Genomic DNA, 27,606 nt, shown 5'->3' on the forward strand with positions numbered 1-27,606 from the left:
CCTGCAGGTCCTAAGTCTAGAGCAGAACGTCATCACACTGTGTGGTAAACACTGTGCCACAGGCAGGAGGAGAGAGCCACGGTGTTAGGGCAGGGACAGTAAGTCCATCAGTAGATGGCGTCCTGGTGAGGGGATACCTCCAGAGACTCCTTTAAGATCATCCCACTGTCTTCAGACCCAGAGGCTAACAGAAGTGCCAGGCTGGGACACCTGAAACAGCCCAAACAGGGCTGCGTGAAGAACCCAAAGCTAATAGTTGGTGCCTTTCCAGAATAGCACTCTTTAAATGTTTTTACGAGTTTTGTAGACCAGAAGGTGAGGGCTGCTGGGGAAGGTGAGGGAGGGGTACACTGGGCAGCCTCTTGCAGTCCTCCACAGCCCCAGGGAACCCAATTAGATTACTGCCGTCATTCAGTGATAGAAGATTTGATCTGTACTAGGGTAATGGCCATACACTTTAGAGGGGAAAAATGTTCAAATTTAGGGGATAATGAGAAATCTGCACTCACAGCCCTTGGTGACACTTTTCCTATGAGCCAAATGTAGAGGGGTAGAGAGAGAAGGCAGACAGCCACTGACGTATGAGGCAGTGGAAGAGGAACAGGCATGGACAGGAAGAGAATTATCTGGGACACACTGGGTTTGAGGGGCCTGTGTGAGACAGTCTCATGAATATGTCCAGTAACGTATTGACCAGGCAAGTCTGTCGGGAGCCTCGGGAAATGAGGTACAGAATTTGGTAGTCATCACTGTGGAGCTGGTGACCCGAGCCATGAGAGAAGCTAAAGTCCCCGGGGAGAGGATGTAGAACGAGAGGAGAAAATGGGCCAGGACAGACACAAGCAATGCCGACATAAAGGGCTGAACAGAGGAGGGGGCCTCAGAGGGAGGGGCAGAACCAGAGATGCACAGCATCCCCAAACCAAGGAAAAGAATGTTGCCAGAAGAGGAGAATCAGGCTGTTTCAAACTCTGCTAAGAAGTGAAGGACATGGCACATTGAGTAGAGTCCATTGGGGTTACCAGTCAGGACGTCTCAGGGATCCTCTTTGGCAGAAGTAGTTCCAGTGAAGTGGGAGGAGGAAGGTAGGAGCAGAGGCCAAGGGAGCATGAGGAGCGGTTAGGAGTTGACAGAAAGTGTATCCACTTTTGTGAGAAGCTTAGCCATGAAGAGGAAGAGATGGGGGCAGTAGGTGGAGGGGGAGATGAAATTAAGGGAGTGTATGGATTTTTAAAATGGGAAGCTTGATCCTGTTTTAAATGCTCTGTTTTATGCCCCTACAAGGGCGAGGTTAAACATACAGAATAGAGGCATCACTGATAGAGCCAAGACCCCCACCAGGAGCGGGTTTCAAGCGGCACCTAATTCAATCCCAAAGGAAAAGAGGAAACACGTGGTTCCAGGGACATGCTGAGCTTTGGTGGCAGGAGTTTGAAGGAGGTCCCATCCGACGGCTTCTATTTCTCCTGTGAAACGGGAAGCCCTGTCTGCTGGTTGTGATGTGCTGTGACAGAAATGCGGGGAAAGGGGACAGGTCTGAAACGGGAGGCCTTAAGAATGGGAACGTGAGGCCAGGCGTGGTCTCTCACGCCTGTAATCCCAGCACTTCGGGAGCCCGAGGCGGGTGGATCACCTGAGGTTGGAAGTTTGAGACCAGCCTGGCTAACATGGTGAAACCCCGTCTCTACTAAAAACACAAAAACTAGCCAGGCATGGTGGTGTGTGTGTGTAATCCCAGCTACCTGGGAGGTTGAGGCAGGAGAATCACACTGAGGCAGGAGAATTAGTTGAACCCAGGAGGTGGAGGTTGCAGTGAGCTGAGATCGCACCACTGCACTCCGGCCTGGGTGGCAGAGCCAGACTCCATCTCAAAAAAAAAAAAAAAAAGAATGGGAAACTGAGAGTGTCTGGGGAAGCAGCCAGTTAGGCGCGTGGCCTAGTCTGTGCCTCTGCATTTTCCTCCAGCTGGTCAGTGGTGTGAAAGGTGGGGGGTTCCAGTAGGTCTCACAGGGAGACAATGCGGGAAGGGGCTGAGAATAGCAAGTGAGAGGTTATTGGTAGGATGGACAATGCAGGAGCTGGATGGACTGGAGGGGCTGAGCGATCGCCACCCAGAGATATTTGGGGTGCCCTTCCCCAGTCCCCAGCCCCCGACCCTCTGCGGGAGGCGGGAGCAGCGGGCGGGCCTGTGGGGGCCAGGCACCCAGGCAGTGGGATGTGGAGCGGGAGGGGTCTCCGCCCTGGCCCTGGGGCCCCACTGGCCCCTCCGCAGCCCACCGGCCCCCGCGGCATCCCAGAGCCGACCCAGGCCCAACTAGAGGAATGGGTGCAGAGCTGGGATCCTAATGACACAGCGCAGTGGTGGAGCATTGCGAGTTCGGTGGTAAACATGCATTGAAGTACATGCTGTGAAGAAGCTCTTTAGTTTAATGAGATCCCTTTTGTCAGTTTTGGCTTTTGCTGCCGTTGCTTTTGGTGTTTTAGTCATGAAGTCCTTGCCCATGCCTATGTCCTGAGTGGTATTGCCTAGGTTTTCTTCTAGGGTTTTTCTGGTTTTAGGTCTTACGTTTAAGTCTTTAATCCATCTTGAGTTAATTTTTGTATAAGGTGTCAGGAAGGGGTCCGGTTTCAGTTTTCTGCATAAGACTAGCCAGAGTGAACAGGCAACCTACAGAATGGGAGAACATTTTTACAATCTATCCATCTGACAAAGGGCTAATATCCCGAATTTACAAGGAACTTAAGTAAATTTACAAGAAGAAAACAACAACCCCATCAGAAAGTGTGCAAAGCATATGAACAGACACTTCTCAAGACATTTATGCAGCCAACAAACATGAAAAAAAGCTCATCATCACTGATCATTAGAGAAACGCAAATCAAAACCACAATGAGATACCATCTCACACCAGGTAGAATGGTGATCATTAAAAAGTTAGGAAACAACAGGTGCTGGAGAGGATGTGGAGAAATAGGAACACTTTTACACTGTTGGTGGGATTGTAAACTAGTTCAACCATTATGGAAAACAGTATGGCGATTCCTCAAGGATCTAGAACTAGATGTACCATATGACCCAGCCATCCCACTACTGGGTATATACCCAAAGGATTATAAATCATGCTGCTATAAAGACACATGCACATGTATGTTTGTTTGCTTATTTATTTATTTATTTATTTATTTTTGATACAGTCTTGCTCTGTCACCAGGCTGGAGTGCAATGGCACGGTCTCAGCCCACTGCAACCTCCACCTCCCAGGTTTAAGTGATTCTCCTGCCTCAGCCTCCAGAGTAGCTGGAACTATAGGCACACACCACCACGCCTGGCTAATTTTTTGCATTTTTACTAGAGATGGGGTTTCACCATGTTGGCCAGGATGGTCTCGATCTCCTGACCTTGTGATCCACCCGCCTCAGCCTCCCAAAGTGCTGGGATTACAGGCATGAGCCATCGTGCCCAGCCCCAAGCACACATATGTTTATTGCAGCACTATTCACAATAGCAAAGATTTGGAACCTCCCCAAACGTCCATCAATGATAGACTGGATAAAGAAAATGTGGCACATACACATCATGGAATACTATGCAGCCATAAAAAAAGCATGAGTTCATGTCCTTTGCAGGGACATGGATGAAGCTGGAAACCATCATTCTCAGCAAACTATCACAAGGACAGAAAACCAAAGACCGCATGTTCTCACTCATAAGTGGGAGTTGAACAATGAGAACACATGGACAAGGGAGGGGAACATCACACACTGGGGCCTGTCGGGGGTGGGGGCTGGGGGAGGGAGAGCATTAGGAGAAATACCCAATGTAGATGACGGGTTGATGGGGCAGCACACCACCATGGCATGTGTATACCTATGTAACAAACCTGCACGTTCTGCACATGTATCCCAGAACTTAAAGTATAATAATAATAAATAATAATTCAAATTGAGAGAATGTTGATATCAACTGCTCCCTGAGCCACATGGAAAGCTGTATCCTCTGCAGGCTGCTGAGATGTGTTTCTGTAAGAAGGGGTCCTGAAAGGCTTTCTCCTGCAATAGGGACGGCCCTTGGCGAGGAAGCCACTGTCCTGAGGCACACAGACAGGGCTCCTTCAGCAGACAGCAGATAGATATGCAGTGCAGGCCTTGGTTTTCGGGGATGGTTCCAATGTAGCACTGGATACGTCTGTCCACTTCTGGGGTTTGTCCATAGGAAACCCACGTGCCAGCGAATCTATGTCACATTCTCCAGTATTACCTTTATAAGGAATAAAGTCAATTTATTTTTCTTTGAAAAGAAAGAAAGAAACATAGTCATGACTGTAGTTTGGCTGTCACTCAGGTGCAAGCTGTCACTCAGCTGCAAGCTGTCACTCAGGTACAAGTGAATGGTGGATGTGACCGCGTGGCTCCACCCACTGAGCCATAATCGCTGTCACTCAGGTGCAAGCTGTCACTCAACATGCAAGCTGTCACTCAGGTACAAGTGAATGGTGGATGTGGCCGTGCGGCTCCATGTGCTGATCCATAATCCCCACAAATGTCCAGAGCAGACCCAGCTCTTTCCAGGGCAAATGCTCCACAACCCAATACACTTGTTTCTCTTGTGTTGCTGTTTGGAAACTCCCTCTCCTATTTCCCACCTCCCTCTTTCCCGTTCTCATTCCCTTTTCCCTGCTCCGATTTGTTTCCCTCAGTTCCGCCTAATACCCTGTGATGTCACCCTAGCCCTTTCCTCTACCTGCTCCAGCCTTACTACCCCAACGTCCCACACCCCGGGAAACACCAGATTCTGCCTCTACCTCCCAGCTCTTTCCCCTGTTCTCACTGCCCTGGGTCAGCCCTTTGCGGGAGCTCCTCTTTCCTCTCTTGATTTATTATCATCCGGCTAACCTCTAATCCTGTAAGATTTAGCTCGAATCTCTTTCGAGAAGTATTTTCTGAGTCTAAGGAGGACCTAAAAGCCATTCTGCTGGCCTCCTAGAGCTGAATCTCCCATCTCACGCTTACCCCTCCCCGGATTATATTAAAATTATAAGTCATTTAAAATCCTTTTGGAACAAGACAGGGTATGAGTAAAAAAGAAATACTCAATAACTGAACGTTATTTGTGTACACATACTACCTGATTTATTTAACAATACATTGCAAGAAATAAAAAGATGGAGACATACGGCTGGGCGCGGTGGCTCACGCCTGTAATCCCAGCACTTGGGAGGCTGAGGCGGGTGGATCACCTGAGGTCAGGAGTTCGAGACCAGCCTGGCCAACATGGTGAAACCCCATCTCTACTAAAAATACAAAAATTAGCCGGGTGTGGTGGCGGGCACCTGTAATCCAGTTACACGGGAGGCTGAGGCAGGAGAATCTCTTGAACCTGGGAAGAGGAGGTTGTAGTGAGCCAAGATCGCACCACTGCTCTCCAGCCTGGGTGACAGAGTGAGAGTCCATCTCCAAAAAAAAAAAAAAAAGATGGAGACACACTAACCAGTTACAGTGTACGGAACATTATGTTTTTGTGGGACTGTAAAAAGAGAGGTAATTGGGGGAAGGGAACTAAATACCAGCTGCTATGAAGGGATTACTCTTAGCTTTTTAGGCATGATAATGGTGTCATGGTTTGTTAGAGTCCTTACCTTTTAGAGATACATAAATGAGTATCCCCAAAACACGTACAGATATTTTATACCTGAAATGTGTACAGATGAAATAATAAGATGTCTGAGATCTGCTTCAAAATAATCTTGGTGGGTGTAGTCGGTGAGGGCACAAAGGGAACTAAATGGGCTGTGAGCTGGTCACTGCTGGGTGAGGAGCGCCTGGGGCTTCAGTATACGGCTCTCAATATCTTTACATATGCTTGCAACTTTCTATAGTTAATAAAACGGTTCCCATCTTTAGTCCCTGTGGAAGCTGCAGGGCCCTCCTTGCGGACAGGGTCGTAGTGGCTAATCTGGCATTTGAGGCTCCTTATGGTCCAACTTCCCCTCTACCTATCAGGTTGTTCCTTGAGCACCTTCAAAGGCCCCTCCTCTGTGTGTCACAGTTGTCTAAGCACCATTTCCAATTCCAGCTTTGTGATTGTGTTTCCTGCTGCTCTCCTGATCCCCTGTCCCCAGAGGCCCTTCCCGCTTCTTTCCATTGATCTAAACCCCACCCAGCCTGTGGGAACCAGCTCTGGAACCAGAGGCCGCGGGGGCCGCTCCTGATCGCTCAGGCCTCCCTTCCCTCCCGCTTCTCTGTCTTTCTCATTCACACTGGATAACGCAGTGGTTAAGAGCAGGGTTTGGGTGCCAGGCTGCCTGGATTTGAACCCAAGCTCCATTGCCACTGGCTGTGTCACTTTGATCAAGTTACTTAAACTCTCTGTGCCTAGTTATTTCTATAGAATGGAAATAATGGACCCACCTCATAGAATGGTTGGGAGAGCAGAAGAACTATACCCGTGAATAATTTAGAATAGTGCCTGGCACGTGGTAAACACTCCATATCTAATACTTTCATGTATCTAGGTCCTATGTTATAACTAAATTATAAATTCCTAAAAGGCAGGAACTGCCACCAAGCACTGAGGTGAACACACGGTTGATGAAAAGAATTCCACGGCCGGGCGCGGTGGCTCAAGCCTGTAATCCCAGCACTTTGGGAGGCCGAGACGGGCGGATCACGAGGTCAGGAGATCGAGACCATCCTGGCTAACACGGTGAAACCCCGTCTCTACTAAAAAAATACAAAAAATTAGCCGGGCGAGATGGCGGGCGCCTGTAGTCCCACCTACTCGGGAGGCTGAGGCGAGAGAATGGCGTAAACCCGGGAGGCGGAGCTTGCAGTGAGCTGAGATCCGGCCACTGCACTCCAGCCTGGGCGACAGAGCGAGACTCCGTCTCAAAAAAAAAAAAAAAAAAAAAAAAAAAAGAAAAGAATTCCACATCCCTGACTTGAATCAGAGAAGCAAAGTCAATGTCGGACTGTCCCAGTCACTGCCGCCTCCTCTGTCCTTTCACCAGAGTACTTTGTCTGCCAGCAACAAAAATGGACTACAGCTAATTTAAGCAGAAAAAGGAATATACTGCGGAATATACTGCCCAGGTGTGGTGGCTCACGCCTGTAATCCCAGCACTTTGGGAAGCCGAGGTGGGCACATTGCTTGAGCCAAGGAGTTCGAGACCAGCCTGGGCAACATAGTGGAACCCTTTGTCTATATTAAAAAATAAAAAGGAGCCAGTGTGGGGATGTGCGTCTGAAGTCCCAGCTGCTTGGGGATCTGAGGTGGGAGGATCACTTGAGCCTGGGGGTTGAGGCTGCAGTGAGCCCAAGATGACGCTAGTGTATTCCAGCCTGGGCGGCACAGCGAGACCCTGTCAACCAAAACAACAACAACAACAACAACAAAACTTAAAAAGTTGTGAAGGGAAAGCTATAGATTTGAAGGGAAGGCTACAGAACTAGGCTCAGAACAGGATAGGAAACTGGCAGCCTCAGGTTCAGGAGGCCCGTAGGGAGAGTCTCATCACCATGCCACACACCCAGGAGGCAGGAGTGAGTCTCATCACCATGCCACACACCCAAGATCTAGGAGTGAGTCTCATCACCATGCTGGAACAAGCAAGTGCCAGCCCATCTTTTCGCTCATTGTTTTATTTCCTCAAGGTCCAAATTCTAGGGAATGAATTCAGGCAATCCAGCTTGATCCATATGCCAAACCCTTGGCATTAGGTTTTAAAAAAACAATTGTTGGCCAGACACAGTGCTTCATGCCTGTAATCCCAGCACTTTGGGAGGCTGAGGCAGGTGGATCACCTGAAGTCAGGAGTTCCAGACCAGCCTGGCCAACATGGTGAAATCCCGTCTCTACTAGAAATACAAAAATTAGCCAGGTGTGATGGCGTGCACCTGTGGTCCCAGCTACTCAGGAAGGTGAGGCACAAGAATCACTTGAACCCGGGAGGCGGAGTCTGCAGTGAGCCAAGATCGCTCCACTGCACTCCAGCCTGGGTGACAAAGCGAGACTCCGTTAAAAAAAAAAAAAAAAATTGTTCCTGATAAAGTGTTTCTGGGGAAAAACGTTATGTAAGGAGTAAAGAGAGGGTTTGCTCTGTTCTCCGAGACTCGTGAGTTCACTGGGCACATAGTGGAAAGAATGCAGGCTAGGTAAATATTTCTGTTTGGCCGGTCACCTCCGCCTTTTCAGTTATAAGACTTTACTTGTACTTGGGTCTGAAGAAGGGTAGCGAGGGCCAGTACACGCTACTGAAGGAGTGACTCTGCTTACAGGTGCTTATGGCGGGAGCTCCAGGCCAGTCTGTTGGTGCTGTTTGTAGTGTTTGGAAAAGAGTCCGGGAACCTTCTGCAGAAGTGTTCAGGTGGCCATTGCTTGAACCTTCCACTCTAAAACCTGACCTTCAAGAAAGCTTTTCTTAAGTCCTATGAGCCCCTCTGCCTCCTACCCTCACTCCTGCCCCAGCCTTCCCAGAGACCCTGATGAGTATGAGCCTACGTTGGAAGCCAGAGTTCCTCCAGGACTAAGGTGATGCTGAGAACCCTGCAAAAGATCAAGGACAAAAACCGAGCTCTTGAAGCCTGGATTTTCAGGGTTTACATAAATTCTTAGGTGCCCTCTCCCTGTGTGCTCTCAGGGCAGCGAGGCTGACAGAGGCACCCATTTGTAGCAGAACTGGGGTGAGGCTGAGGGGATCGGAAAGGCAGGAGCAACGGATATTTTCTGGGTCAACACGGGTCAGCTTATCTTGTGCAGAAGGACGTCTCAGGGATATTTTAAAGCAGGCTTTGTCTTGACTACTGTTCAATTTGGATATACTTTTGTACATTCCCTCTGTATTTCAAGGAAAATAATTTTTTTCTCAAAACACCTCTAAAATTAACTCTTTAATTTATGGAAAATGACTCATTTACAGCTAATTTAGTAAGCAGATAAGGGGAAAAAATACTCCACACTCCCACCATTCTAACAGAACCACACTTATTTTTATGTATTTGTTTTCCTTATGTATTTTTTTATAACCATATTTTTGCATAACTGTAATTAGGATGTACATATGCTTTTTATATATGTAAACTTCTTAATCTGGAATAATTTTAGATCTGCAGTAAAGTTGCAAAGATAGTACACGATTTGTCACATAGCCCTCAACCGATTTCAGCTCTCCTGAATGTTAACCCATCTTACATTACTGCAGTACTGGACATTTCCCAAAACTAACGAACCAACATTGGTACGTTACTTTAAACTCCAAATTGCATTCAGATTTTGCCAGTTTTTTCCACTAATGTCCTTTCTCCGTTTTGGGATCCCACATGGCATTCAGCCATCGTATCTGCTTAGTTTCCTCTCACCTGTGACAGCCTCTCTCTTGTTTTCATGACCTTGGCAATTTTGAGTACGGTCAAGAGTTTTGTAGAAAGTTCCTCGAATTTTGCTCATGTGTTTATGTTGTTTGTTGTTTTTCTCATGATTACACTGAGGTTATGGGTTTCTGAAAGAATGTCAGGGAAGACATACTCCTTTCATTGTATCAGTAGGTATGTGACATCCAATGACATCTTTGGTGATGTTAACCTTGATTACTTGGTTAAGGTTGTGTTAGCTCTCTCTACTGTAAAGTTGCTATTTTCCTCTTTCTATATCCTTTTATTAAAAAGTGAATCACTAATTCCAGTCTGCTCTCAATGGGAGAAGGAATTAAACTCCACCTCCTGGGAGAAGTTACATATTTTGTTTAGAATTCGTCTGTGAGAATTTATTTATTCAGTCATTTATTTATGTAAGTATGGATTAATAAATATATATTTGACATATATTTTTTCTAACTTTTTCTCACATAACGTTGTGTTACAAGACTTTTTCCCCATGTTACTATCATAATTTATTTTTTTGTTTGAGCCAGAGTCTTGCTCTGTTGCCCAGGCTGGAGTGCAGTGGCGCGATCTCGGCTCACTGCAACCTCCGCCTCCCAGGTTCAAGCAATTCTCCTGTCTCAACCTCCTGAGTAGCTGGGATTACAGGCGCCCGCCACCATGCTCAGCTAGCTTTTGTATTTTTAGTAGAGACAGGGTTTCACCATGTTGGCCAGGATGGTCTCGATCTTTTGACCTCGTGATCCACCTGCCTCGGCCTCCCAAAGTGCTGGGATTACAGACATAAGCCACCGTGCGTGGCTTACTATCATAATTTTTATAACTGTAATTTTGATGGTTGCGTTTTTTATATTTTCCATTAACTGTGTACTCTTATAAATTATGCTGCATTAAACATCTTTAAACAATATTCTGTGATTCTCTGTACTCTCAGCTCTGGCATGGCGTCTGGAACACAGAAGCATCTATAGATGTTTGGGATTGACAGATGATGGAATGAACAAGTAAACGCTGGGCTGCCGTTGTGAGTCAATGGTCCTTGTTTTCCTCTTTAACAGGCTCTTCAATCTTGGAATATGATCATCTAAAATCTAAGTTAAATCTTGGGAACAGAAGTTTGGGAACTTCCTGGAAATCAAGTTTTGGCTTCCTGTGAACTACACCAGTTTGTAACAGTGAACAAAGGGCCTTAGAACAAAGGAAAGGTTTTGTACTGTAAGCTATTTTCCTATCTCTAGTTGGAAAACATTTGAACATTTTGTCAACTTCAGCAGACTTTCACATGGCTTTTTCATTCTCCTCTCAGTTTAAATTGCAAATAATGCAGATTTTTAAATATGTAGTGTGTGTTTATTACATATAAATATCATCTTATCTCCTGGTTTAGTCCCTGGCAAGGAAAGAGCTGGCAGTTTAATAATAAAGTGACTGAAGGACATTTGGGATGTGTGTCCTCTGATGATGACTGCTGGACAAACACAACACGAGCAATTGCAGACCAAGTAGCTGAGGGAGAAGACGGGAGATGAGGACACGCTCACCACTGCAGAGACTTGGTGAGCACTAAGGGGAGGCAGAGGCAGGTCACAATCCCGCCCCTCATGCCACAGTATGCTGCTTTTTTTTTTTTTTTTTTTTGAGGCAGGGTCTTGGCTCACTGCAGCTCTCGCCTTCCAGGTTCAAGCGATTCTCATGATTCAGCCTCCCGAGTAGCTGGGATTACAAGCACACGCCACCATGCTTGGCTAATTTTTGTATTTTTGTGGAGATGAGGTTTTGTCATGTTAGCCAGGCTGGTCTCGAATTCCTGACCTCAGGTGATCCGCCTGCCTTGGTCTCCCCAAAGTGCTGGATGACAGGCATGGGCCACTACGCCCGGCGCCTCAAAGTGCTAAATGACAGTCGTGAGCCACCGTGCCCGGCCCCTCATCCCACGAGGCGCTTCTGGTCATTCTTGTTCCACTGAGGAGCAGGGAGGAAAATAATGTTGATGAAGAACAGCTGAATTTGTGTGCTAGTGGCAGAAAAGTAATGAGATTTATTTTAGAGGAAAACATCAACAGAACTTGATGACAGGGAGTAGGAAGGAGACAATATGTGACGAGCTGAGTGTGCCACTTACAGAGGAAGTTGAAGACAATTAATTTTCAAACCTGGGTGACTAATGGTTAGGTTTTGGGAAATATTATATTTATGGTAGTTTTAGACACACTGGTTGGAGATGACACGGGAAATACAGTATTTACGCTCATTTTAGACACGCTGGTTGGAGATGTCATGGGAAATATGGTATTTATGCTGGGTTTAGACACACTGGTTGGAGATGACACGGGAAATACGGTATTTACGCTCATTTTAGACACGCTGGTTGGAGATGTCATGGGAAATATGGTATTTATGCTGGGTTTAGACACACTGGTTGGAGATGACACGGGAAATACGGTATTTATGCTGATTTTAGACACGCGGCTTGGAGATGACACGGGAAATACGGTATTTATGCTGGGTTTAGACACTCTGGTTGGAGATGACAAGGGAAATACGGTTTTTTTTTTTTTTTTTTTTTTTGAGACGGAGTCTTGCTCTGCCGCCCAGGCTGGAGTGCAGTGGCCGGCTCTCAGCTCACTGCAAGCTCCGCCTCCCGGGTTCACGCCATTCTCCTGCCTCAGCCTCCCGAGTAGCTGGGACTACAGGCGCCTGCCACATCGCCTGGCTAGTTTTTTGTATTTTTTAGTAGAGACGGGGTTTCACCGTGTTAGCCAGGATGGTCTCGATCTCCTGACCTCGTGATCCGCCCGTCTCGGCCTCCCAAAGTGCTGGGATTACAGGCTTGAGCCACCGCGCCCGGCCGGAAATACGGTTTTTATGCTGGTTTTAGACAAGCTGGTTGGAGACGACATGGGAAATACGGTATTTATGCTGGTTTTAGACACACGGCTTGGAGATGACACGGGAAATACGGTATTTATGCTGATTTTAGACACGCGGCTTGGAGATGACACGGGAAATATGGTATTTATGCTGGGTTTAGACACTCTGGTTGGAGATGACAAGGGAAATACGGTTTTTATGCTGGTTTTAGACAAGCTGGTTGGAGACGACATGGGAAATACGGTATTTATGCTGGTTTTAGACACACGGCTTGGAGATGACAAGGGAAATAAGGTATTTATGCTGGGTTTAGACAAGCTGGTTGGAGATGACATGGGAAATACGGTATTTACGCTGGTTTTAGACTCGTGGGTTGGAGATGACAAGGGAAATAAGGTATTTATGCTGGTTTTAGACACGCTGGTTGGAGACGACACAGGAAATACGGTATTTATGCTGGTTTTAGACACGCTGGTTGGAGACGACATGGGAAAATGATATTTATGCTGGGTTTAGACAAGCTGGTTGGAGATGACATGGGAAAAAAGGTATTTATGCTGATTTTAGACACGTGGGTTGGAGATGACATGGGAAATACGGTATTTATGCTGGGTTTAGACATGCTGGTTGGAGATGACAAGGAGACATTTAAGAGCAAATATTCAGAGTTGCAGGGTAGAGCTGGAGCTCCAGTGGGCCACGAGCACAAGAAAAAGATGCCAGGTGCTCACAGAAGTGGGAACTGAAGCATCTAAGGCAAGTCAGATGTTGCGGAGAGGAAGACACCTCGTTTTAAGTGACAGCTACGCCAAGGGTATGGGCAGGGGGCACACGTTCCATGCACCAGAAATCCAGAGAAGTGAAGTGGTTCGCTCGAGGTCTCATGGCAAGTTAGTGACGCAGCCACTCCACCCCACTTTCTTTGATGTGTGTGGTCCCATTTGCTTTACGTTGTAACACAGAAACCTTCTCAATGTTCAGATACACTTGCTGTACAGTGGACACAATGCCATTTCTTGACAGTTAAGGAAGGCTAACCAAAGACAGAATTTCATTTCCTTAGTTTATTAAAGATGACAATGAACTGCCAGGCTGTGCAAGAACCATGGAAGGTGGAAAGCCAGTTCAGAGCACAGGCTGCACACACAGAACATCTCTACTGAGACTCGCGCTTCTTTCATGTTAATTCAACAAGAGCTGTAAATCCTTGGCAGAGAACGTCAAAACAGCCTCGTTTAAGTGGAAAATATTTGTCTTCCACTTTTCTGCTATGTCTTGAATCTTGTCTCCACCTGGTAAGTAACCTATGTGTTGTTTTCTTTCCCTTTACTTACAGAAAGAACACTACCCTCCCCTTCGTTTAGAAGGAACTCTCTTCAGTGCATTCAAAGCTTCTCCCCGCAACAGCAGGGGATTTTCAGATACAAGTTGCAAAGTGCTTCCAAAACATCCCATCCTCTACCCGCTTTCCCCCCTCGAATAAATAAATAAATGGGTATTTGGACAGTGATGGCAGCATCGTGTCAGAGTCACTAAAACACACACGATCTAAAGGGTTGGGGTGCGGTTGAGGGAGATGGAGAAAAGTAAGTGACAAGTCAGGAGCCTGTGAGACTGTTGAGTTTGGCTTCAGAAGCTGTCAGCATTTTCATCCTTTGATCCTATGCTGATGAGAAATGGGCAGGACAAGATAGCACATCTCCAATGACCTGGAGAAGGAGCTGGATGTGTCACTTTTTTGTTTTTTGTTTTGAGATGGAGTCTCGCTCTGTCGCCCAGGCTGGAGTGCAGTGGTGCAATCTCGGCTCATTGCAACCTCCACCTCCTGGGCTCAAGCGATTCTCCTGCCTCAGCCTCCCAAGTAGCTGGGATTATAGGTGCCCGCCACCATGCCTGGCGAATTTTTGTATTTTTGGAAGAGACGGGGTTTCACCACATTGGCCAGGCTGGTCTCAAACTCCTGACCTCAAGATCCACCTGCCTTGGCCTCCCAAAGTGCTGGGATTACAGGCGTTAGCCACCACGCCTGGCCTGGATGTGTAATTTAAACCAAACCTGGAAGGAGAGCTCACCATTTTTATAAACCCCTGGATCTGGATCTGGGACCGAAACCCTAGTGAAACCTGAGTTCCGTGAAGCTCCCTGAAGGGCCCGGGCCTTCCAGTCAGTCCTTCAAAACTGCTGGCCTTGGCCTTTAGAGCCTCACTGCAAACAGAGGGGAGAACAGCTTCAGGGTCTTGTAGCCCAACGTGGCTTTCAGATCCCAACTCTGAGGCAGAGGAACCAAGAGCAGGGGCCAGTTCCCCCACGTCCCCTCTCGTGCTGGTGGAGCCTCAGCCCTGGCCATCACCTTAAGGCCTCTCCCACCTCCCTGGGAGATTCCTTCCTACTGCCAGCTCAGGCTCTCATCAGCTTCCACCAACCACAGGCCCCCTTCTTCTGTTCAGCTTCCAGGGTCAGCACCCACACCCATTGTTCTCCTAGCAGCAGGCAACTACGGGAAGACGGGCCCACGGGCAGAATTCAATCCCAGAACAGAAATGCTGCAGGCTTTAGTTCACAGAGCTGCCAGCTCTTGGGGAAGCCACTCTGACCAGTGTTTCCACAGAGGTTAGAAGCTGCATCAACTTGAGGAACATCACACACACACACATGGCCCCATCCAAGGACTTCGCCGTCAACACACACATTAATGGGGGGAGGCAGTACACTAAAACCAGCACTAGCAAATGGGCAACTGAACAGATAAACATCACCAGGCTACACAGAGTTAAGTGCATAATTGGCATAAAGGCTCTTGTTATCCCAAGAACACACAACATTCACACTCACATCCACAAACTGTCAAGTTCTGTAACAGCACTAATGGCAGGAAGCTTTTCTCCAACTTGGACCACAGAAGCTAAGGCAAGGGAGACTCAGCCACCAGGGAAGGGCCCAGCTCTGCTGCACAAGGGGAGAGAGAAGGGAGCTGGGGTGCACTTTCACTGAGAACCACAATGACCATCGAATAGATGACAGTGGTCAGGGACACACTAAGAAGAGGATGGGTGGGGTTCCTGTCCTCACCTTAGGATGGCATCAGGGACTTGCCTGAGCTTCAAAGATCATACCTGCACCAAAAAGCCAGATTAGCTACAAGAGACCTGAACACCTACGAGGGCCCGACAGCCCCTCTGAGTGCTCCTTCAGCAACAGAGCTGCCGCCTCACGTATGCTTGTGGCATAAGGCTACAGACGGGCCTGGCCTAAGCATCAGTTCTGTTCTTTGCTTCAAGCTCACCAGGGTAGATGAAGAAAGTCAGCTTCTGGCATCATCTCTACTTCAAATATTCCACACGGGAAATCCCAGCAACACAGGGACATTCACGGCTGCCTCTCTGAGGTGTCTAGGATAGTCATGATTGTTCTATGGCCCCCAAAATACCCAAATAAGCGGACAAAATGCCCATGACATAGTCCCATTCTCTGCTGCTTCTCCTCGGGGCACAGTCTAACCCCAATCCAGGACAGGGAGAGAGGGAACGCCACCGTTTCAGCAGCAGGAGGAGAGGTGGTTGAGAAAGGCCTGGCTCAGAAGCTCCAGAACGAAAACAAAGGAAAATTGGAGAAGATACTTGACGTGCAGGTGAAACCAGGTCTGGTTCTAGAGGAGAAGGCCACAGACGCTGGAAGAACTGGGTCTTGCTGTCTCTTCCCCTGACACAGGCACTGGAAGCTTCACTGAAGGACCCACTGTCAGTTCTGATGAAAACACCTGGAGCTTACAAATTATCTGTCACCACAGACTCTGGACCCATCAACCTACCAAAGGCTGACTGCACACGGACGTCAGACAAGTCAGTAAAAAAAAAATGATAATTAAAAAAAAGAAGCAGCCCCAGGTGGGGCAAGTCCTTCAAAGAGTGGCTCAGTTCTGCAATATGTATGACCCCGGCCCAGACAGGGGCTTCACGTGCTTTCTTCAGGTGGCCTCCAGGACGGCGGCTTCCAGGGCCAACGCTTCGGTGGGCTCCTCCTCGTAGTCCGACAGGTAAGACTCCAGGCTCTGCCTGGCCAGCGCCTCCCGCCGGGCCTGCAGCCGCTCGCAGCGCGGACAGCTTCCAGACTTGAAGCAGGCTTTATGGTAACACGCTTTACACTCTACTCAGGTTGGGAAGGTAGGAGAGAGAAGAAAACAATTTGTATTATCTCCAGCTAGAGGTCAGTTGCCGCCACAGCCCCTTCTCGCCACCAAGGCATGGTGTCCCCTGGGGAGGCCCTGCGAGGTGCTGAGTGGCACCGAACTCTTGCTAACAGGGGGCTCTGGCGAATCAAGGACCTGTGTTCAGGCTCACTTGCCCGACGCTGCACCTGCCCTCACCTTCACAGGTCCGGCACTTATGGAGCTCAAAGGGAAAGATGATGTCATCCTCATTCTGACAGAACTCACAGATGAAGCCCTTGGCTTGGCAGAGCTGGGGAGGAAAAACACAGATGGCAACATGAGGCGCGGCACATCAGGAACTGGCACGGGAGGGTGAGCACCAAGGAGGGGAGGGGTCTGCAGGGTTCTGCTGCCCATAGGGAGGAGGCCTGGGCTGGACTCAGAAGCATGAAAGCTAAACTAGGGCCAGGGCTGGGCTGGGTTAGACAAAGCTTTAGGCAGGAGATCAGATGGGCACGAGCCAGAGAAGCTCTGACCCTGGCGCGTGGCTCTCCATGAGAGAGGAAAAGGAGGAGATGGCGCCACAAAGGGCTTCCTGAGCCGACAGTCATCTGGGCTGTGATTTATTTCAGAAAAGGAACCACAACCAATGAAGATCAAATGTGGAGACAAGGCTGTTCCTCAAATACAGCACCCAGCCTGGAGTCCACTTACAGTGAAGTATTTCCAATTCCTCCCAGACACACAGGGTGCCCTGCCTATGCCCAGCTCTAATTCTGGGACTGTCACAGGAACATAAACTAGGCATAGTCTAAGACAGCAAGATCGAAAAGTATAATTTCTGCATTTTTTACATGTTGAGTAGATCACGATAACGATGTACGTTTGTGGAACACATAAATATACAAAACGCTGTCACACAAATTAGGATAACAAACGAAGGCCAAGGATAGAAGCTCTCCAGATTCGAATCCAGAGTTCTCCTCTCACATCGTGACAATTCCTTTCTTTTTTTCTGTGGGGGATGGAGTCTTGCTCTTGTCGCCCAGGCTGGAGTGCAATGGTGCGATCTCGGCTCACTGCAACCTCTGCCTCCTGGGTTCAAGCGATTCTCCTGCCTCAGCCTCCTGAGTAGCTGGGATTACAGGCACCCGCCATGATGCCCGGCTAATTTTTGTATTTTAGTAGAGATGGGGTTTCATCATGTTGGTCAGGCTGGTCTTGAACTTCTGACCTCAGGTGATCCACCCACCTCAGCCTCCCAAAGTGCTGGGATGACAGGCCTGAGCCACTGCGCCCGGCCGACAATTCTTTAGTGAAAGTCTACTCAGTCCTGCCCAGAGCTACCCAGGGCCACAGCCAGCACCAGCTCCTCCCCTCACTCGAGGTTCTTTAGATCGGGGTGCTCTGGCTGCTCTCCAGGCTAAGGAACAGCAGCCCTTTCCAGTTCCTCTCCCAGTGCTGACCGGCCGCTTCAACTTCCTCGAGCTAAGTGGCAAGAACCCCAGGTCCACCCCACTCCCTGTATCCCTAAAAGCAAGGGCTCAGCTGCATGCCGCAGTGAGACCTTCTCACCATGCATCTCTCCACATGGGCAGCCCCTGCCCTGGTGAGCTCAGCAAGCCGGGGCCCCAGCTCCCCCTTCCTGGTCGCCGTCAGATCATTCAGTGAGTACAGGTGCAGGTCCTCTGTCAGGTGGCCCGGGACTGTGTCAAAAGAATCCAGAAGCCTACAGGGAGTGACAGGAGGCAGGGGAGGGAATGAACAGTGTGTGTGCCACGTCGTAGTAGAAGGATCCCTATCCAGAAACTGCAGAAAGTAACAAGGGTGGGCAACGATCAGCCAGCCCAGTGTTCCAGGCCACCCCAGCCGTTCCACACTACTAGGGGTCTGGATGGCAGAAGTGACTATTTATAGACTCCTGCAGAGTGGTCCACGTGGGGTCCAGCCTGCTAAGAGCAGGGCCTGCCCTGGATGGAATGACCACAGATTCCCCTTCCAGAGAGAAGGACACAGATACAGTTACTGCTGTGGCCTCTCGTTTACCACTTTACATTTCTGCAAAATCTCTCTACTCTCCTCCGTTACATAACAAGAGCCGAGTGCTGGGATGTGTCCCTTTCGGAGACAGCAATGTGGCCAGAGGGCTCTGGCTCCACAAAGGACTTACTCCTTGGCCAGTCGGCAAGTCTTGAACATGTTCTTCATGTGACACAGCTGGACCCGCAGCAGCTGAAAAGAAAGAGGTGGGGGCAGGAGTAGGAGGGGATGTGAGAAGAGGAATCCAGTGCTGGAAGCCCAGGGCCTTTAAACCCTGGGGGTCTAGAAGCCTTGCATGCTGCAACCAGAGCAGACTGTCCTACGCTCTAACTCGCTCTAATTCACTCTGACAACTGGCTTCAGAGTGCTCTCTGCTCAGGGAAGGCCCCTCCGCCAGGTCTGTCTGCCCAAGTCACATAAGCAGCCTGGGGCAGAGGAGCGCTCTGAAATTCCAGTTTCTCACTAGATACCCTATTCCTCATTCATTCACTCATGTTTTCAGTGAAGGAGGAAATTCTGCTTTTGCCATCGAGTGCTATCTACAGCTTCATAGCTGCCATTGCCAGGTTTGAGGCTCCAACTAGACAGATACCTGGGAAATGGGAAGAGATTAAGAAAGTACACAGGGAGGGCATGAATGGAGAGACAGTTACAGCTTTGACACTGCGATGACAAGAAGTGTGGTAATTGTGGGAAGCTCTGTATAGCCAGGGGAGGGGACGAGGGAAGGAGATGCGGGGAGGGGACGAGGGACGAGGGGAGGAGACGAGGGATGAGGGGAGGAGACAAGGGACTGGGGAGGAGACGAGGGACGAGGGGAGATGAGGAGAGGAGACGAGGGGAGGAGATGAGGAGAGGAGACGAGGGGAGGAGATGAGGAGAGGAGACGAGGGGAGGAGATGAGGAGAGGAGACGAGGGGAGGAGATGAGGAGAGGAGACGAGGGGAGGAGATGAGGAGAGGAGACAGGGGAGGAGATGAGGAGAGGAGACGAGGGGAGGAGAAGGGCAAGACTCTGAGGTGGCCTTTCCAAGGTCTTACCCGGACTTGATTGAGCAGCTTGACCTTCCTATAGAGGGCACTGTTTATGTCTTGCACGTTGAAGAGAGGATCATTCCAGATCTTAATGAGCAGGTCCTTGGAGAAATTGCTGACGTAGTACTTGCTGAAGTCCCACTTGCGCAGAACCCGGCTGGGGATGGCCATCTGTGCATTCTCATGGCAGCACTGGCAGAAGTACTTGCCCAGGTACTCACAGTATCGCAGTCGCTTGATATAATCTGGAAAAACCAGAAAGCCGGAAAGCCAGATGTAACTTTCCCACCTACAGACTGGGAAGGTGGCTCTGCTCTTCCCTTGAAAGGGCGGAAAGGGACGGCCAATGGCCTCTAGCAACCTCTGTCTGAGTTCCCCAGAGCTCGCAGAAATCCACATAGCGGAGCCTGGGGTAATGTCCCACCTTGGAGGCCCTGAGGAAATAAAACCAGCCGGAGTTGGTAAGATCTAGCCTTACCAGCTAGCTGGAACTACCCAACTGTCCACAGCATACAGTCCTGGCCATGTGCTCCCAGAAATAATTTCCCTCCGATCGCCAGCACTCTTGCCTATTACGAACCTTTCTTTCTCCTTCCCTACTTCTGCCACGCCACCTCCTGTTACCGCCTTTGACACGCCACCTCTCCCTATATGTGGGGGAGGGTACAGAGCCTCTGGAGGCAGCATGGTGGGAAGGGAAGGCACTCACCAGGGTCAGTCCGGATGCCACATCCTGCACAGCGGTAATTCTGCTTGGCCACGGCAATTTTCCTCCTGAGGAAGGATAAGGACAGGGCATTGGCAGATAGCAGCTGCGTGAGGCCTTTGAGGTGTGAGGGACTGAGCGCACACACAGCTCCAGGTAAGTATGGGAAGAGAGGGGAATTCACCTATGATTCAGTTGGACAACACTGAACCTATTGGGAGAGCTGACTCCATACAGGATTTAGGTCTAGGCAGTGACTCTCCCCAGTAATGAACCACACATTCTGTACAAATGGAAGCAACAACACGTGGTAAAGGAAAGAATGACGAGATAAAAGCATCCATCCATCTTAGATACAGAAGAAAAACCAGCAAGCTCACAAAACTACTGGGAGGAAGGCAACAGGTTGGGAATGCCAGCAAAACAAAACCCGCCTTGTTTCCAATTAGCTCTGGGAACTAAGAGTAAGAAACGAAGGACAAAACGGACAACCCCCTCCTCTGCCTTTAAACGAAGAGACCCGTGTGGGAAGGACAGCTGGAGGCAGAGACAAGTGGGTGAGACGAAAACCCTGACAATCCAGAGAGGACGGATCTGCGCTCCAAAGGCACAGACACTGGCCACTCACGTTGGGGCTGGATGAACATTAAAAATTATCTGAGGCCGGGGGGGCGCCCACTCCAAGTTGCCACGAACACGAATCCGCAGCTTGTAGATGTCAGCATGCTGCCCGTCATCCGGTGAGATGGGCAGTGAGTCAGGGATGGGTAGAAGCTGCAGGAGAAAAACACAGTTGGGGTAAGCTCACACGGACGGGCTTGGGAAACACAAACGCAGGACCCTTTTGGCCATGACAGAGCATCACGAGTGAAAGACATTTCAGGAACACCACAGGATAAGAGCTTCAGGTAACCGTGGTCCTCGGAACCAACCAGGAGGTGCCAAGGTACGAGAAGTGAGGGCTGTGGGTTCCAAGAAGCAAAGAGAAACAGCCTCCCACGGCAGTGGCCCACGGCTCATGTTGTCCCGCACCCGTTCCAGGACTCTTGCTGTGCCAGTGGCCCACGGCTCATGTTGTCCCGCACCCGTTCCAGGACGCTTGCTGTGCCAGGGTGTTTCATGCCTTAAAGACAACTGCAGAGCAAAGAATCCAAGCAATTCACTCTTGCGCAGCGTCTCTGAGGTGGTCAGAAACCAAACATGACTGAGTCTGGCGAGCAGTCACGTGAATCAGGACAGCGAAGGAGCCATCATCTCTGCTCTGACAAGGCAAGCAAGCATTCACTGTTCATTTATCACCTGGCCCACTGTAATAAATGGCTTCCATGAGTAAGGCGGGGAACACACAGGCTCATTCCAGACTGCGGACGTGTGACGAAGGAAAACAAGGTCACAAAGGCTCTCGGCCCCTGGGTAGGAAGAAGAGCCAAGGACCTACCTTCTGAGGGGCGTCGTGCTCCGGGACGAGCCACTCCAGCTCGGAGGCAGCTGGAAGCTGCATCCCCTCAAACTGCTTCAGGAGCCCCATGGCCACCGCCTCAGCAGATGTGGAGTGCAGGAAGCCGTGGGAGCTGGAAAGGGGAGAATCAAGGATGGCTGAACACAGGGAAAGGACAGGCAGATGGAGGCTTCCCTTCATGATCTCATTCCCCACGCAGCCACTTCTGGGCTGGGAGAATACTCGCAGCACCCCGGCCTGCTCATCACCCTCACACGTGGGACAGTGAAAGTCCGCTACTCTCACAGTCCTAAGACTGCGGTTCAAGCCCCCCTTCCTGTCACTACACAGCACTGCTAATGAAGGACTCTGTCACTTCCTTTCTCTTAACTTCAGCTCCTCGAACAGCAAAATGGAGATCATAATGCCTGCTTACAAAACAAAGTGAGTAAAATTGCTTTGTGGACTAAAAGGCGATTTTTCCTCCCAAATGAGCTACTATTTCCCCTGGTTGGGTCTGTGATGTGGAATCTGTTCAGTTTGATTTGATAACCAAAAACCATCATCACCACTCTCTTTTGAGACCTTCTGGGGCCTCTGGTTATGATGAGAGTCGGCAGAGAAGGAATCACTCACTTCCAGCTTTGCCTCCACGAGAGGCCCTCCCATTGGGACCAAAGAGCTTCTGCTTTCTTCCCGTGGGCTCGCCGCCATCAGCAAGCCCCTCCCTTTAATCTTGCCTCCTCTTACATCTGGATGGCTTTGCCCAGCCACATGCCAAGAACTGGGTTTGTTTCTCTACATATCCTCAGGCTTTCTTCTTTTTTTTCTTTAAAAAAAAGTACTCACAAGGACTGGGAGGAAACGAAGGATCTGCTGCTTGAGGCTGTGTTCCTTCTGATGTCAGCATCTACATGGAAACCAGAGATAAGGGGAGCACAATGGAAAGGGGTGGGTGAGGGATCGTGGAATCCAGGACATGGTGCTGCCAGCTAAGCACTCAGGGTAACAGCCAGGTGCCACATTCTATGCAGGATAAAGGAGCAGGTGAAGCTCTAAACACAAGTTATAACTTGCCTCTATCCAAGTCAAAACCAGGCTGAATTAGTAACATTATGCACAGCACTGAGAAGGTGAAAAGTGTTACAAACCCAGGCAGAAAGCCAGACTCAGCTTTGGTGTGAAACGGTGAATGAGGTACACGACACAACCCCTCACGTGCACAGACACAAAACAAGGACTCCGATCGCTCCCTCATTCTCCACATCTTAACCTTTCTTGAATGATAAGCTCCCTTAGGAGGTAACTTGGTCTGGTTCTTAGATCTAGAACATTCAGTGCCTAACACATAACTTGGATCACAGAGGTTCTCGTCACATCCATGTGACACTGGAACTTTGCTTCTAATACTTCACCACTGTTGCCATCACCCCGAACGTTAGAAGTGTTTGGAACTTTGCTGCTAACATCTCGTCACTGCTGCCATTTTACCCCTGAATGTTGGAGGTCTTGTATATCCTTAGAAAAGCTTCATGAAGGAAAAGGAACTTCTCTATAGCTTTGCAACTCTTTGGAGATGCCGGGTTACCAACACATTTTGACAAATATGGTCAACATGATCTCTGAGGCATAATTATACAGGAAACGGTGGCAGACCTCCCATAGCGTACTTCTGACAAAGGATTTAGAAGAGGATTTCTAGTAACGATATGCCTGAACCTCCAGAGACCTCAGAGACCTCATCTACCCAAATACTTTTGATGGAGGGGAATGCAAAACACAGCAGTTATGGTCGAGCAAGGCAGACACAGCCTACCCAGGTCATGAAAGCAGGGCTGTTCTGAGAAATCCTCTCTCTCACGTCCTTCGCCGCCCAGTGAAAAGACCTTTCTTTCCTAATTAAGCCACACAATGACCAATCTACTATGAGCACTCAGGACACGAATCTTGTATGGCGTCACTGTGCACTGGGCCATGAGTAGCTCTACTGTTCCTCACATGTTTCCTCTGTATGCAGATTTTTGTCTGGACAACTAGATTATAAAATCACCCTATTAGGAAATAAGATTGTGTCTCCTTCTTCCCTTGGCTCTAAAATACTTAACACAGGGCTCATATACAAGCATATACTCAAATAATATTGCTGACAAACTAATGTCTTCAAAGCTACATATATGAGTAAGATAACAGAAGTAACAGAAGTTTTCATATGTTCTCTAAGCACAGGACAAGACATCAACACGTTTTTGCTGGTAATTAACACAGCCTACTTAACAACAAAGATGTTCAAGTATACCGTGTTTTCTGGCTGAATTTGTGCCACCAAAATCCAGATCCCAGTGCACTGGTAGTTGTCTTATTTCTAGCTAGTTAGTGTTGGTAGAGAAAAGAAAAACAGTAGAGGCAACAGTAGGCCAGACCTCCACAGACGGTTTGGTTTGCAACATTTATTTGGGTAACACTTACACTGCCTTGGGTTGTACGTAAGTCTTGCCTTGCGCTAGTAGCCCTCAGAGTGCTTTGTACATAAAAGTTTTCAGAAAATATTCTCTGAATAAATGATTAATTGGCTAAAAGCAATTAATAGCTATTTCAAATTCCATCCTATTTGGGAGTCACACAAAAGAAAAAAAAAAAAAAAACAAACTTAGCTGTCCCTCAGTAAGGAGCTAACCAATTTTCTTATTTTAGTGCCAGGCTATTAAAGAAAATACTACATGCCAGAAAGAACAGGCAGTGATAATTCAGTTTCTACGGAAACCACTGCCTTCATAAAACTAGCAGTTCTTCATCCTCACAAAGAAGAAACTTTTTTTTCTTTGAGAGAAAAAAATCATTCTCTCTTTAGAAAATACAACTCAGTGACACTGTCACACGCTTCTTCCTCTCTTTGACTAGAGGTAAAGTGAGGTCGGAGGTATATGCAGGGACTTCCCCTTCCCCGCCAATCATGAATACACCAAGAGTGTGGAGGGGCCGCCCAGCGTCGGAGGCCAGGCTCTGAGCCCGCAGTGGAGGACAGAAGCACACTCCACTAAAGGGGCCATGACACCTGACCCCAGCCAGGGACCACGCAGCTCTGTGGGTCCTGGGCCCGCGCTGCAGCCTCATCACTCTCTGGTCAGCTCAAGCAGACCACTAAGTTGATGTGGGTGAACCTGTAGTTGAAGATCTGGATAAAAGCAGACCGAGTCTAAGCCAGAGAACTGAGGAGTGAAGAGAGGGGGAGCTACCCATCTGTATGGACTCAATGTGTCCCAAGTGAGAGCACTTAAGGAGCAGGTCCGAGACTCTCACCATCCAAGTGGAATTTAACATAATTATGAAACTTTTTATTGATTTTTTTTGGGACAAAAACAAGTATTGTTATTACAAGAGAACTGATTTCAGGTGCTTCTGATGCATTAGATATTAGGTTGAGTAATTGCAATTTTTGCCATTACTTTTGCACCAACTTAATAGAATAAGGCCATTATTACTGACAGAAAAAAGTTTAAAAATATAAAAACAAATAACAACAAAAACAATGACAAGTTATAAGAAGAAGAATTTGCTGTGTGTCCAGACACTGGTACTGAATGATCAGAGAAGAGCTGGCTAAAACTTGGTACCTTAGCAAACTACGCAATTTTTTTTTTTTTTTTGAGACAGTCTCGCTCTGTCGCCCAGGCTGGAGTGCAGTGGTGCAATCTCCACTCACTGCAAACTCCACCTCCTGGGTTTATGCCATTCTCCTGCCTCAGCCTCCTGTGTAGCTGGGACTACAGGCGCTGCCACCACACCCGGCTAATTTTTGTATTTTTAGTAGAGACGGGCTTTCACCATGTTAGCCAGGATGGTCTCGATCTCCTGACCTCGTGATCCGCCCGTCTCGGCCTCCCAAAGTGCTGGGATTACAGGCGTGAGCCACCGTGCCCAGCCAACTACGCACATTTTTAAACAAAATAAGTGAGTCACAAGAAGAGTCAACTGCAGAACGTACTGGCCGGTTTGACGTTGGTTTCCATCCAGCTTTCTTTCTAGAAGATAAGGTCATACCCAACATATCTGGGAGTCCAAATCCAACAAATTTTCGGTAATTGCTGACTCAAAAGGAAACATTTCAAAACGGAGAACCCAAAGCATTCTTGTTTTATAAAGAGAAAAAATTTAATTTAAAAATGGATGAGGGAGAAGCAACTGATAACCTTGAATTGGATATAATTTTGAAACTTGTCAGAAAATATAGCCATGAACTTTCCTCTTTACCTATTATGCCAGCTATCAATTTACTGCCTTTCGACTCCAAATCTGCCCTTGTTTTTGCCTGCTCTGCAATAATGGAGCTGGACACAGAAACATGTCTCCTTTGCCAGCTGACATGATGTGAAGTTTTGTAGTAGAGGGTGCTGGAGGCAGAAGGGGTTTCTCTGGCTGGTTCTGGTTGCTTCTCTAGGCTGGCGCCGGGGGAGGCACACCTTGGGCAGCTTTGCAGCAGAGTACCACGAGTGATGCCCTCATAAACAGCCCCCTCAGCACCCACCGGGAGAGCTCCCTGGAGAGCTTTACAGTGAGTGCCACTGGCCTACCACCTTCCCACGAAGCGCCTCCACCAGTACCCTTGGGTTCCGAGACAGCACCTCTCACGGGCATCCTCCCTCAGCACCCCGAGAACAGTTTCCCGGTGACAGTTGTTGGCATGCCACCTCCCCATGGAGAGCGTCCCCTGGCACCGGCTCAGGGCAGCTCTGGGCTTCAGGGAACCCGGCACCGGCTCGGGGCAGCTCTGGGCTTCAGGGAACCCGGCACCGGCTCGGGGCAGCTCTGGGCTTCAGGGAACCCGGCACCGGCTCAGGGCAGCTCTGGGCTTCAGGGAACCCCACCATCCAGTGAGCCAGGAGGTCTGGATCTCAGCCTTGGGGAGGTATCACTTCTTTACATCTGTTCCCACCCCAGATGCTCCATCCCAGTCCCGGGGATAGAGGCTGCTCCCCCACCTACTCCTCCTGCGCACCCTTTTTTTTTTTTTTGAGACGAAGTTTCACTCTCGTCGCCCAGGCTGGAGTACAGTGGCATGATCTTGGCTCACGGCAACCTCCACCTCCCAGGTTCAAGCAATTCTCCTGCCTCAGCCTCCAGAGTGGCTGAGATTCCAGGTGTGCACCACCACGCCCAGCTAATTTTTGTATGTTTAGCAGACATACTAAATGTTTCACCACGTTGACCAGGCTGGTCTCGATCTCCTGACCTCGTGATCCGCCCACCTCGGCCTCCCAAAGTGCTGGGCTCCCAGGTGAGCCACCGCGCCTGGTTTCTCCTGTGTGCTCCTGAGAGGCTTCTTTACTCCTCATGAGCCAGTTTCCCACTCCATGATTCCCACATTATAGTTCATCATTCTTTTTACTCAACTTTCCCTATTCAAATTACTGTGTAGTTTCTGTCTCCTGACTGGACCCTGACTAGATACATCTATGCAGAAAATGAAAACTCTGGAAGAATCTAGAAAGGAAGATAAAGAAACATTGATGCAGCTATAATACAAGAAGGTGGAGATGGGGGGAAAAAAATAACAACAACAAAATTCTAAATCCAAAGAAGTTGAAAAGACTGTCTGAGATTGGGAGCTTATGAAAGATACCGAACCCAACTTGGCAGACACCATCAGCAGAAGCAGATGACGTGAAAGAAGACAGACACAAAAGATGACGCATCACATATCAGATAATTCCATTTATACCAAGTGTCCAGAAAAGGCATCTACAGAGACAGAAAGACGAGCAGCTGAGTGGGGCTGGAAGTGGGGACAGGAATTCACCATAAAGTGACCCAAGGGATACTACTGGGGTGATGAAAATGTCCTCAAGCTGGATTACGGTGATGGCTGCACAACTTGGTAAATTTACCAAAAATCGTTGAGTTATACACTTGAAGTGGGTGAATTTTTTTTTTCTTTTTTGAGACAGGGTCTTGCTCTGTCACCCAGGATGAAGTGCAGTGGCATGATCATGGCTCACTG

The 27,606-nt window shown here is 48.7% G+C and overlaps 1 protein-coding gene across 19 annotated transcripts in view; it reads right to left on the reverse strand.

Moving 5' to 3' along the window:
- Positions 1–13,282: 13,282 nt before the first annotated feature.
- The window catches only part of RUBCN (rubicon autophagy regulator), a 70,369-nt gene continuing 56,045 nt past the window's right edge, over positions 13,283–27,606 (reverse strand). For 14 of the 19 annotated variants that reach the window (XM_033213239.1, XM_033213238.1, XM_033213240.1 and 11 more), the window contains 9 exons: positions 22,461–22,521; positions 21,612–21,744; positions 20,802–20,947; positions 20,177–20,241; positions 19,474–19,712; positions 18,564–18,625; positions 17,969–18,122; positions 16,610–16,703; positions 13,283–16,389 (listed from right to left, as the gene is read on the reverse strand). In XM_033213239.1, coding sequence (XP_033069130.1) covers positions 16,211–16,389; positions 16,610–16,703; positions 17,969–18,122; positions 18,564–18,625; positions 19,474–19,712; positions 20,177–20,241; positions 20,802–20,947; positions 21,612–21,744; positions 22,461–22,521 — 1,133 coding nt within the window. In that variant the 3' untranslated portion in view covers positions 13,283–16,210. The remainder of the gene's footprint in view (positions 16,390–16,609; positions 16,704–17,968; positions 18,123–18,563; positions 18,626–19,473; positions 19,713–20,176; positions 20,242–20,801; positions 20,948–21,611; positions 21,745–22,460; positions 22,522–27,606) is intronic. The other 5 variants (XR_004437481.1, XR_004437480.1, XR_004437478.1 and 2 more) reach the window with 5 other exon arrangements.

Source organism: Trachypithecus francoisi, unplaced genomic scaffold (assembly GCF_009764315.1).
Source record: "Trachypithecus francoisi isolate TF-2019V2 unplaced genomic scaffold, Tfra_2.0 Lachesis_group0, whole genome shotgun sequence".
Lineage (NCBI taxonomy): Eukaryota > Metazoa > Chordata > Mammalia > Primates > Cercopithecidae > Trachypithecus > Trachypithecus francoisi.